This window comes from Bos indicus, chromosome 10 (assembly GCF_029378745.1).
Source record: "Bos indicus isolate NIAB-ARS_2022 breed Sahiwal x Tharparkar chromosome 10, NIAB-ARS_B.indTharparkar_mat_pri_1.0, whole genome shotgun sequence".
NCBI classification, from domain to species: Eukaryota; Metazoa; Chordata; class Mammalia; order Artiodactyla; family Bovidae; genus Bos; species Bos indicus.
In genome coordinates, this window is record NC_091769.1 from 37212229 (window position 1) to 37224748 (window position 12520).

General features: G+C 46.7%; 1 protein-coding gene across 1 annotated transcript in view; it reads right to left on the reverse strand.

Annotated features, from left to right (window-relative positions):
• The window catches only part of EHD4 (EH domain containing 4), an 86815-nt gene that overhangs the window by 4988 nt on the left and 69307 nt on the right, over window positions 1–12520 (reverse strand). Inside the window, exon 5 of the mRNA XM_019968588.2 lies at window positions 5398–5562. Coding sequence (XP_019824147.1) covers window positions 5398–5562 — 165 coding nt within the window. The remainder of the gene's footprint in view (window positions 1–5397; window positions 5563–12520) is intronic.

The following is a 12520-nucleotide window of genomic DNA, read 5'->3' on the forward strand; positions in this document are numbered from 1 at the left end:
GTTACTCACCTTCCTTCCACCCATCCATCCATCCATCCATCCATCCATTCATCCATCTAATCCAACATTTACTGACCATTTGTTACATGCCAGGCCCTGCTCAGGAATTTAAATATGAAAAGCCACAGTCTCTGCCTTCAGGGAACTCATATTTCAAAAAGGGCTTGACTTAGCTTACAGTGAAATGATGATAACGTAAAATAGAATAAAGTCACTAACAAAGGGAAAAGACAAGAAACTGAAAGAAAGAGGGAAGGAACCATCACATTAGACAATGAAGACTGTGAAAGACTATGTTCCTCAGCTGCCCTGGCTGGGGCCCAGGGATCATACCCCTTTGCTGTAGGAGGGGAAAAACCACCTGGTTATCACAAGAGACAAATCCTCTCTGGTCCTGAACTGTGAGAGTCACTCAGGGGATTTTTAAAAGGGGCCTGAAAAATCTAGTGAAAATGTCTTTTACAGCAGTTCTGCCAAATAAATGCAAAGAATTCCAGATATGGTGGTTTTTATTTGGGCTCTATGTGAAGTATTTCTGTTTGGACAATCCCAGAGGGCCAGGGAGGGGCCATCCAGGGGTGTGGTTTTCTGGACACGAGGCAGGGAGACTCCCGAGGGCAAGAGCTTTCACATACATACCCCTCAGACCTGACTGTTCTGGACAGAAGTCATGGGACAGGCAGTTAGAAAAAAAAAATGCAACTCTGTGTCACCATAAATACCACACTTTCATTGTAAATAACGGGAAAAACTAGTAAGCAAAAAATATCTTAAATCACTTATAATACCATCACCCAGCAACCAGCTTTGCTAACATTTTGGGGGGGATACATTTATAGCCATTTTAATAAACACACACACACACACACACACACACACACACACACTCTTTAGTTGAAATAAGACAAAACTATTTAACAACCTGCAGTTTAAAGAAATAATGTATCATAGCTTTTTATGATATCAGTTTTACACAACCTTTTTAAAAATTTAAAATTTTATCTGATTTAATTTTTAAAATTGAACTATGGTTGACTTACGAGATTGTGTTAGTGTATAAAAAAGTGATTCGGTTTTATATATACATAACCTTTTTCAGATTCTTTTCCATTATAGGTTGTTATAAGATATTGAATGTAGTTCCCTGTGCTCTACAGCAAAATCTTGTTATTACTCAGCCACAAAAAAGAATGAAATATTGCTATTAGTGGCAACAAGGATGGACCTGGAAATTATCATACTAAATGAACTAAGAGAAATATAAATATCATACGATATCACTTATATGTGAAATCCAAAAAATAATACAAGTGAACTTATTTGCAAAACAGAAACAGACTCCAGATATAGAAAACAAACTTACGGTTACCAAGGGGGAAGAAGGGAAAGGGATAAATTAGGAGAATGGGAATAACACCACTATATATAAAATACACAACCTTATTCTTAATAGCAACATGATAATGAACTGTATAGCTGGGTCCTTCCTCCTTTATCCTGTTCCACGTAGCTGGACATTTAGGTTGTTTTCAGTGGAGAATCAAAATTGGGGTCTCAAGGGTATGTTGGCAGGGCAGACATTCTGTGCTGTTACTCAAAAGTGGAGTCCTGAGCTTCAGATGGTGGAGGGGACAGAGCTGGCAGATCTCAGGAGAGGTGCCTGCAACACTCTTCTCAGCAGCACGCTCTGTGGCTGTCAGAGCAGGCTGGGCTGGGCTGACACCAGGCCAGCAGCCTGCACTCAGCGCAGCGCAGTGAGTCAGCACAGGTCTGGTTTCTAAGGTACCTTCCAGTTTTCATGTCCTCCATCCTCACTGACAGACCACAGTCACCTGCATGTCACCCTAACATCAGCAGCAAATGATGCTGCCAACACTTTGGGCTCCTGCTGCTGGCATCTCGGTTGGTCAGCCAAGGGGACTGAGAAGAGAAAGCAGGCAGCCTACACAAAAATCCCAGTGCTGCTGGGGTAAACAAGTCTGGATTCCCCTGAGTGCACAACACCTACCCTATTTCCTCATGAATGAGCCTCAGCTCTGGGCGCACACAGAGCCTCTGTGTCTGGCCAAGCGGACGAACGAGGGTGGTGCCCGCCCAAACTTTCCACCCGCCTGCAGGGGACGTGGATTCAGGCTGCAAATCCCTGGAAAACATGCCAGGGGAAATGGCCACATATTTGCAGAGGTCGACAGGAAGCAGCAGCAGCAGCCATTCCCGCCCTGGAGGGCACAAAGGAAGTAAGCTCTATGCTCACGTGTGCTGTACCCGCCTGCCCAGTCCTGGCCGGGGATGGGGTGCGGTCCAAGTTAAACCACGCCATCCCTGCCCTCCCCAGGGTAGCTCCAAGACTTGTTATTGGGATGAACATATACTGGGGAATTTATAAAGATTTACCCATCAACAACTGTATCCATCCAAGCCACCAAGCCTGGGATCCTGGAACTCCCTCCCAAGAGACAAAGATCAGTCCCAGCCCAGCTTTCGCTGGGCTCTCCCCTACCCACCCACTTCCAGCATGTACCAGAAGCATTTTGGAAACCCCTGGGAGGGTTGGGGCGGTAGGGATGGCTCTGCTGCCCTCTGCTGTTGAAATGCTGCCAACTCATCAGCTGTGGGGGACCAGTTCTCCAAGGAGTGGGACACAACTTGGCAGCTAAACATCAGCTGTAAGGCCCTGTTCTCCAAGGAGGATAACTGTACCACCCATCAAGGTGGTCCTGCCACTGCTCCCTTCATTCTGCAGCATGGTTGGACATGCTGCTGCAGCAAATCAGATTCCCTCCCCAGGCAGGCAGGTGCACTGCGGGTCATTGGCCTCCCCCACCACCAGGCAAAAGCCTGCAAAATACAATTGGCTCTTGGCTACGGAGAAGAGTCACCCTGCCTAGCTTGGTCCATGAGAGCACAGGGACAGCAGAGACTTAAAGCTGGCCCCGGTGAGCTCTCTGCGAGACCCTGGGATGTGCCAAAACCATAATCATCTCCAACCTTCTGCCCCTGCACTGTCCATACACAGGAAGGCTGACTGTCTGTGACTGGAAAGATAGATGCTCAGAGGCCCTGACCCACACCCAGACCCTCAGAGCTTCCTGGTTGACGGCAAACTAGCTTGTGTAGTAAGCGTGCCCTTCGGGCTTCAGGCCTGCCTTGTTCCTTGGGGATTCCCTGAAGGACTGGGGTGACGTGATCAAGGCCTGGCTGGCTTCCCAAGGAAGAATCCTTGGCTACCTTCCAGGAGTTTGCTCCAGAAACCACCGGTCTATAAGCCCTGTGAGAGTCAGGTCTAGATCAGGGTCTGAGAAACTCACTACCCTAGAGCCTGCTACAATATAAACAAACATACACTAACTTATTAACTCACTCAACACATACTTGCTGAGTGCCTGTGATACCCCAGGAGCTGGGGATATGGCCAAGAAAAGGACACGGGTCACTGGCTTCATGGAGTAACAGCGTTCTATGGGAAGCACTAAATAAGACACTGAATAAATTAATTATACCAAAGCTCAAAGACACATATATTGCAACAAGGAGCATATGGCCCAACAAAGGGCTTTGTGGGTGGGGCATCGAAGGAGCCTCAGGAGACGACAAAGCTTGGACGCCCCGTTAGGCCACTGTGCACGCAGTGTATTTACTCACAGCTACCAGTTTAGTCAAGAGACCGATTTCCCTTCCAAAGTATCTGAAGGACGCAAGGGAACAGTTGTCCTTCAGTTTGGTCACGGGGTGCAGGGCATAACCCAGTTAAAGCAGAACCTACTCAGGAAGAGGCCCCAGGAACCCTCAAATTAGCCATCTTGTGACGAGAAAAAAAAAAAAAAAATCCAATCCATCATCTCAGTACAGGAGTATCAATTTCACTTAAAAAAATATATATATGTATATATATATTTCTATATATTTTTTAAGCTGACTAGACCATTTTTGACCAGATCTTATCTACCAGATGCATTCACCTTGATCCCAGGCATTGCAACAGTAAGTGTAACCCACTCCAAATTTAGCATGTACTTTATATATAGAGAGTTAACATTAACAAACCCCTCAGGATTGACGCTGCCCCTCCTGAGGCCTGATCTTGCCTCCACTACCGATCCCTCCTCCTCCCATCCCCCTCCCCCCTGCAGGCTGGCCCGAGGCTCACAGGCCCAGAGTCTCCAGGGTGTGGCCAGTGTGTTGTAAGCTCTCTTTGGCCCAGGTAGTGTTCTTTGAAATTCAGAGCCAAAATCTGAAAACCAGGGGCCTTCACATACAAATCCAGATCTCCAGCTTCTCATGAACCATCCAGATCTGCACTCTCATAGGGCAGTGACCACCGGGAGGACAGGGCCTCCCCACTGAGGAGGGAGTAGGTATTCCCCAATCTGCTCCCGCCGTGGGCCCCACAGATTCTCATCGCACTTGCAGAACTCTCTTCCTCTTGGTAGAGACATATTCCTCAGAACCCACATTTCTATCAAATGTGAGAAAATAAGAGGTGGATGGCCTGGTTTCCTTTCACCTGGCCTGCCTGCCTCACTTGTTCCAGTTACTACTGGCTGCTGGCTGCAGGAATCTGAACCATGTTGCCTGCTTTCCAGAGAGGACTGTGGCCTCCAGTGCAGATGGGTCCTTGTACCAGACAAGGAGATGGTCCAGTTCTCTGAGGAGCCAGATGGGGCGGCCTCACTGGCCTCCCTCCTCGCAGGTAGGGAGGATAAGGTCAGTGTTGAAATCAGCGGTTACCAAACACCACTGCCAGAAGGTGGACATATTGGTCAGGCCAGGGTGGCAGCATCTGCTCGGAGTCATCTGGGCCTGCCCAGACACAACGCAGTGAGACTCTGAAATTAGGACAAAGGCTGCCTGAAGCTGACCTTTCAGGAAAACCTTCAGTGAGCACAGCTCACTGTCCCCAGTGGACTCCAGCCACGGCCACAGCCCACCATGGCTTCTCACTGGGCTCCTGAGCCTGCAGCGGCAACACTGCCCAAGCACATAATCACGTGGAGCAGTGCTGGGGAGGGCCGGTTTGAGAAGGCCCCCTGAAGCTGACCTCCAAGGTCACTCTCAGCTCTAATTCCCTAAAGGCTCTGGGATTCTAATAAAAGAGGTACCACCTCAGTGTAAAACAACCTTGAACACAGCCTAAGGAAGCTAGCTATTCAGAGGATTTTTTCAGGCAAGCTTAATTTACTTCTTGAAATATTTCCCCTTTTTGTTTAAATGTTTCAGGAGGCAGGCAATTTCTGCTTTATTCACAGGCGCCTATAATCATGGATTACTAGGACGACAAAAACACTGCGTTCTCCTCCATTCTAAACCACGAAACGGATATGTGTACCCAGAAACCAGCGGGACCAGGTGGCAGTGCCCCTCCAACCCTACCGGTGATGCTGTGATGGGCCTCCGTACCTGCATGGCCTTGACCTTGGGGAAGTCCCCTGCAGAGATGTGGTATTCTCGCTGTAGCTGAATGTAGATTTCTGGCAACCTGCTGATAAGTTCTCTCTTCTTGTTTTCTTTTCCAAACATACTTGGCATCTCCTTCTTCAGGAAGCTGATGATGTAGGCATGTACCTGAAGGGGTATATGTCAGTGAGGACGTGCCATTTAGAACAGAGATGCAAACAAGATGGCATCTTTATGCATCGTAACACATAACAGGCACCCCAAGGGCCATGGTCCTTGGGACAGGAGGAGGGTGAGAACCTGGTGGAAAGGGATGGGGGTGCTGGGTGGGAAACAGCCTGGTTCTGGTGACTAACCTAAGAGAAAGGTTCACCAGGGCTGGTATATAGGAGCACCAGGAAATGAAGCTGAGGCTGATGGAAATGGCTGATGGGCATGGAAATCTGTGCCCAGTGAACAGTGAGATGAGGACTCCCATAACTTCCCTTCAGACAGTTTAGATCTCAAGATCACTGAGGTCATTTCGGCACAAGACCAGCTGCCTAGGACCAGGCTGGAAAACAGAAGTGCCCTGTGGGAGAGGGAGACCTAGTACATGATGGGGGAGCCCCAGAAACCTTGGTCACTTAGGGTTAGCTGGCCTGGCACTATTACCCAAAGGGTGGTGAATTCTGATGGGAGGGCTCTGCTTGGCTTGTGTCACCTCCTTCCCTAAAATTTCCACCCTTCTACTGATTTCCAACTTTAGGATGTTAAAAAACGCTCATAAGGTTCTCTTTGTATATCTAGAATTCTACAAAGTAATTTAGAAGCCAAGAAAATAAATAAGAAAAGATGAGAAACAAGGCAGTGATTACAAAAAGAAAATGACTATGTAGCTATGGAAAATTCTATTAAAGAAAACAGATGCCTGCTATAATCTTGTGGAAGAATGAAAATTGAATAGAGGGGGTAAGCAGATACATTCCATGGCTCAGTTGAGGGCCTCTGTGTATGGATATACACCAGGCACAGCCAAAAACATTTTGCTAAGATTTGAACACTAAAGTGCGTGCATAGTGCAAATGCTGACATGTTTGGACCAGACAACGCTAACTTCTCCTCCTGTATAAAGGTCATTTTAACATAAGCACACCCTGTGCTGCCTGGCTATTTCTGCAAGTATGACTGGGACAGATGGCTGGATAGCATCACCGACTCAATGGACATGAATTTGAACAAACGCTGGGAGACAGTGGAAGACAGGGAAGCCTGATGTGCTGTAGTCCATGGGGTCATAAAGAGTTGGACACAACCTAGGAACTGAACAACAGCAGCAGCAACAACAGATTGGGAGAGATGCTTTTACACCTTCCTGTCACTGGTAAACTTACTTACTTTTCAAATTAAAACAACTTAAAATATTCGCACAGTTCTTCAAGATAACTAGAGAAATCCAAGGTTTGGGAATCCTTTTATTTAGAATCATGGGCTTTAACTGCATTCCTGAAGATATGATGAATAAGTATTAACACTTGTAAGACAGGTAATTTCCTTGGCTGGATTAGTGAATACCTGGCTTGGTTTGGATGGGGCGGGGGAGGGCCTGTGTAGCTCCAAAGGACTTGGAGGGGTTGTCACATTCCCCTGGGAAGAATGAGCTGTCACCAGCTGTCCTTGCATTATTTCCTTGGCCTTGGCCCTCTTGGAACCTCTGGACCTGTGGACCCCTCTCTCCACCTGCCCTGCTTTGAAGGTTCCTCCCAGCTAAAGGAGCAAGTACCCCCACCTGCTCAGCCTTCTATCCACAAGGGCATCTTTCCAAGACCCCTTCCCAGAGCCCACATCTGGGGCAGCTGCCAGGGCCCTGTCCAGGGAAGGCTGACTCTCCACCCAGTCCATGGGACTGGCACCTTGTTCTTGAACACCGCCTGATCCCCAGGGGCCTGTGTTCCCTGGGCTGGGCTGCAGGCGATATGCCCCTGCCACAGCTCTCCCCTCCCTGCCGCCTGCTCTCCATCCCTGCCCTCGAGGTGCTCACTGCTGATGACTAAGGCTGCTGGATAATGGGCCACCCTTGGATGCCAGGCCTCAGGGCCCGCCTCCTCCCACCTGTCTGGCATTACCTGAGTCGTGACCGCAGGTGACCTGCTCATGCTACACGCTGCTCTCAGCCTCAACCTCCACTTCCAGGAAGCTCTACTGGCCTGTTCTGGGGAAGTCTCCTGTTGTCCTGGCTCTGCATGGTCGCCCCCTCCTGGCTTTCCCTGGGCATCCTAAGACAATAACCCGGGGTCAGATTCGATGCATGGGCCCTGCCTTTAAGAAGATTATCATGTTATGAGGCAAATTACAATCCTTAGAATCACAGAGTATTAAATCTAGAAGGGGTTCCTTTAAACTGATTGAATTCCTGGTTCCAGGAAATTCATATGACCCAAGGTCATACAACTAGTTAGGAGATGCCCGGCTGGCAGTAGCATTCATCTGCCTCATTCCCTACCTTACAGAATCAACTTTTTGTTAACTACTTTTTCTGGGTGTGAATGAAAAATTGTACTGATGCTGCTGAAATCTGGAATTTACACCAAACTGTGTCCAATGGAACAACTTTGAGGTTTGGCTTCTGATTGTTCCTAACTCACAGGGAAGCTTTGGAAAGATCACGTACTCTTCTCTCCCCAGACTCAAAATGGATGCATTATGGCACATGATGTCAGTAAAGACTGAAATCTTCTAGTAGGACTGAGTCTTGTGAGTTTCTAAGAGCCCGTCGTAAACAAGGGGCAGCCAGGGTGGCTGAAATCCCCACTCAACTTGAAAAGCTCCCTCCAGCCCTAATGTGTCCAAAGGTGTGTCCCCAAATTACACAGGACCGAGGGCCAGACCTGGCGAGGGTCCTCAGAAGGAGGTAGAGACAGTCTGACTCTTTGTTGTTTATAATCAGAGAAAATTAATCAAGAGGAAGAGGAATAGGATAAAGCGGAGGTGGGCAGGATGGGACCTCGTTTTGGGAGGCTGGGTCAGGCCACCGCTGCCCACTCGCTCACTGGACAACTCTGGGTGAGCTGTCCCTTCCCTGGCCTCTGCTTGCTCACCCACAAACTGGAGCTGACAACCCTTACCTCACAGGTTTGTGGTTATGAGAATCGAGAGAAAGCATGTATTTGAAAGCACTTTGTCCATGAGAAAGAGGAGTAAAAATGTTAATTGATCAATGACCAGACACTTGTAGCTGGAGGGGTAGTAACACCAGAGGTGGCTTGTGGCTAATTTGTCCTTACAGAACAATGAATAAACTCTCCATATTTAAATAGTAACATGATTAATCTGGGTTTCAAGTTCTTCATTCACAAGCAAATTGGCACTGAGCCCTGTTGAACTTCTGAACGTTTTTATCTTGTCCAATTCACCCTTTCCCTTGTATAAAACTAGAAAAGTCCCTACTCATCAAATGGTGATGACCAAGGGTAAGCCAAATGGCTCAAAATGTCAGGTTTTTTTTTTTTTTTCTGGGCTAATAATGAGCAGAGAAAGATGGATTAAATGAACATGGATTTATAGTTCACATCTATACTCTGCCACAATCTCATGAACTATGTCCAGTAACAAGTGTTTGTATATCCAATGCTGAGAAGCATTTACACAGAGAGATACTGGCTATAACTACCATGGGCTTGGAGGGCAATCGCAGCAGTGAGTGTGGGAAGCTTGCAACACGCATGGACAGTAGGAATGGAAAGGCCTATGGAATCTGGATACTGGTGAGCGATGTGGAGCCAGTCAGGCCAGGAAACATGGTTCTGCATGGAAAACCTCAGGGTCGCCCAGGTTTAATATGACCTGATAGAGATCTGCATCTTTGCAGGTCCAGCTGGAAACCTGCATAGAACATTTAACCTGTGGGGATCAGCGCATTTTAAAAGTGGATTTATTATGATATAAAAACTTCAGTTCATAAACTGAAGACCTAGAAGATGAACCCATGAGATAGTAAGTGTGAGGCTTCAAGATGCAGCTGATTGGCTCCCACTTGGGTTCCTTACTCTGTTGAAATCAAAGCTGGAACCAATAGCGGATGTGATTCTGAAGAGCCTTAAAGGGGATGCGAGGGGCCCACCCAGTCATCTGAGTCAGCCTTCAAAGAGATAGGCTACCCTGTGTGTGCAGACTCAAGCTAGGACTCAAGCTGCTGACACACCCCCAGTAGCTTGAGGCTGCTGACTGAGCTATTTTTAAACACCGCCTGGAAGACCAAGCATCAAAGGGACAGCTACCAGCCCTCGTAGAATGATTCTTACATAACTTAGCTTGGGTCCATGTGGCGAATTTCCAAATGTCTAATTTTGCCCCCAGAAGGAATGGGCGGTACAGACAGACTGGAAAGCTCAGTCTCCAAGCCACATACGATGAAGAGGAGAACACACTTTGAAGACAAAACTAAATTCCACAGAACTATACTAAATGCCCCAAACCACTGACCTCTCCTTTCCTTTCTCATTTTTAGTTTGTTCCTTCCTCAAACGTTGACTCATTTTTTTTTAATGAACAAAGGTCTCCAAGTGGGTGGGAACCTTTCCTATTCGTGAGCAGTGTCTTTATAAAAGGTGGGGTCCTAGAGTAAACTTGCCTTGCTTTTTATCTTTGTGCATTTATCCCACAAACTACTATGATTTAGAGTTTGAACCTTATTTCATTAAAAAAAAATTTTACATTGACCAAGTTTTTCAAGTCTTTATTGAATTTTTTATGATATTGCTCCTCTTTTATGCTTTGGTTTTTTTGTTGCCAGGCATGTGGGCATGTGGGATCTTACCTCCCCAGCCAGGGATCGAACCTGCACCCCTTCCACTGGAAGGCAGTCTTAACTACTGGATTACCAGGAAAGTCCGTGAACTTTATTTAACTTGGCTATTTTAATGATACTGGATAAAAGTAAATTCTTATCTTCTAAACCTTTGGTGGGGGCTTTCCCCAAACAGATTACTCTAAAAAATCATGAAATGAAACTTGACTGGCATCTGAGATTATGAACAGTCTTCAAAGAAAGATGTCTACTGATATCATAAGATATATACTCTTTGAGACTAACCAAAAAACCCACTCTAAAGATTTCCTGTTCCTTGAAATAAAGGACTGGGGGAAAAAACGTAAATAGAAAAAGTAGGGAAATCATTAAGTTTCAAGAGATCTTTAGTAAGAGTGCCATTTTTCATATTATGGGAAATGTCATATTTATGATACTTGGATTACTGCAGAACTCAGCAGGACATTAACAATGCCATTTCTGGCTTTTATTTCTGGATGGGCCACTAATTCTACCTAATTATGGTGGTCTAAATAGAAACACTCCACCCACCAACTCAGAGCTTCCCTGGTGGCTCAGTGGTAAAGCATCTGCCTGTAAGGCAGGAGATGCAGGTTCAATCCCTGGGAAGATCCCCTGGAGAAGGAAATGGCAACCCACTCCAGTATTCTTGCCTTGGAAACCCCATGGACAGAGGAGACTGGCAGGCTACAGTCCATGGGGTCACAAAAGAGTGGGATACAACTTAGCAACTAAACAACAACATACCAATGCAGATCTGACACCTGCCAGGTGACATCTGGAATCTTATCCTTTGCATACTTTCAAAATCACAGCTTGACAAACTTCTAAACTGTGTAGGGTTTACGTGGATGGAGAATATTATTGAATAGTCAGAATGACAGATTAATGCAGAAAGCTAGGGCATAGTAAAGACCAACAGATGCTGTCCACGCTGCATTTCAGGTGAATGCTTTCCGGACCAGGGAGTCAGGCCCACTGGAGTTTGAATCTACAACTTCAGGCTGGGAAGTCCTGGCTAAATCAGGTCACCTTTCTGAGCTTCATTTCCCTTGTATGAGAAATGAATGTCCAACTCTGCATACTGTGGGCAGGATCAGATGAAATAACACATGCAATGCAAATCATGGGGCTTCTAGAACATTACAGACCCTCAGTCAAGGTTGGCCTGCCAAAGGAAAGCTGGATCAGGAGAAAGAGAGATGAATATATCAAAACCCAAGAGCATTTTTATGAAACAGGCACACTTCAAAGCGTAAAGCTCAGGTGACCCCTTGTCCATTTCAGCAACAAGTTCACAAATGGAACATAAAACTGCAGACAGTATATGAAGTGCATGGCACTGGTTAGTGGTCAAGGCTATTGTGCTGAGTTCAGCTTCTCTGCCTGAGACTGTTTCCTGCCCCCCTGCCAGCCTGGTGCCGCCCCAGGAACACACTGGCACAGCTCAGGCTGGAAACATCCGTACTTCAAACATTTTCCTTTATGAAAAGGAACAAGCCAGATACTATTCTTAGGAAGAAAAAAAAAAAAGAAGACAAGCTTTTTTCCTAGAAGTAAGCTCAGCAATTTGACTGCCCCCTGCCCCCACCCCCTGCCTCTACACAAGGGCTTTCATTATTCTCGTGTCAGGCACAGCAGCATTCTGTGCCTCTAAACCCAGGCCACGCCAGCCCCTTCACAGGGCCCAAGGTGCCAGGATGGCAGCAAAATCCCATGCGCTTGGCACTCCCAGTGAGCCTTTTGCCTTTTATTTATTTATATGATCAAACATAGCTGCATCTTGAGTTACCAGGCCCTCAGCGATGCCTGGTAAATTAAAAAAAAAAAAAAAGTCCATGGGCATTTAAAAATAGTTTAAAAGATCTTGAGATCTGCAAAGGCTATGACATCATTTACCAGCCTTGGTTATACAATCATTTTGGGTATTACATACCCTGAAGGTGAAGTTCAGTTATATCAGCTAGAGAAGAGAAAGACCACATACCAGGGGGTCACTCACCGGGCAAAAACAGACTTCCTGCCACTGAGCCAGGGAGGGAAATCATCTCAGGAGAGCTGTAAATTAGTGGATTTACAAGCCTTGCAGAACTGTAACAAAAGTGGCTGTTCCGGGAAGGAAGCAGCTTGTATGAGAAGAAAAGATAGAGAGCTGTGACTCAGGAGCACAGGTGACTGCAAATCAGCGGAACATGGGTGGAGGGTGTGAAAAAGCCTTAGGGGGAGCAAGAGGAAAGAGCTGATCCAGGGATGATGGGCGGGGTCGCAGCCAGCGGGGTGTCTGGTCGCAGCCAGGAGGGATGCTGCCCTGGAGCACAC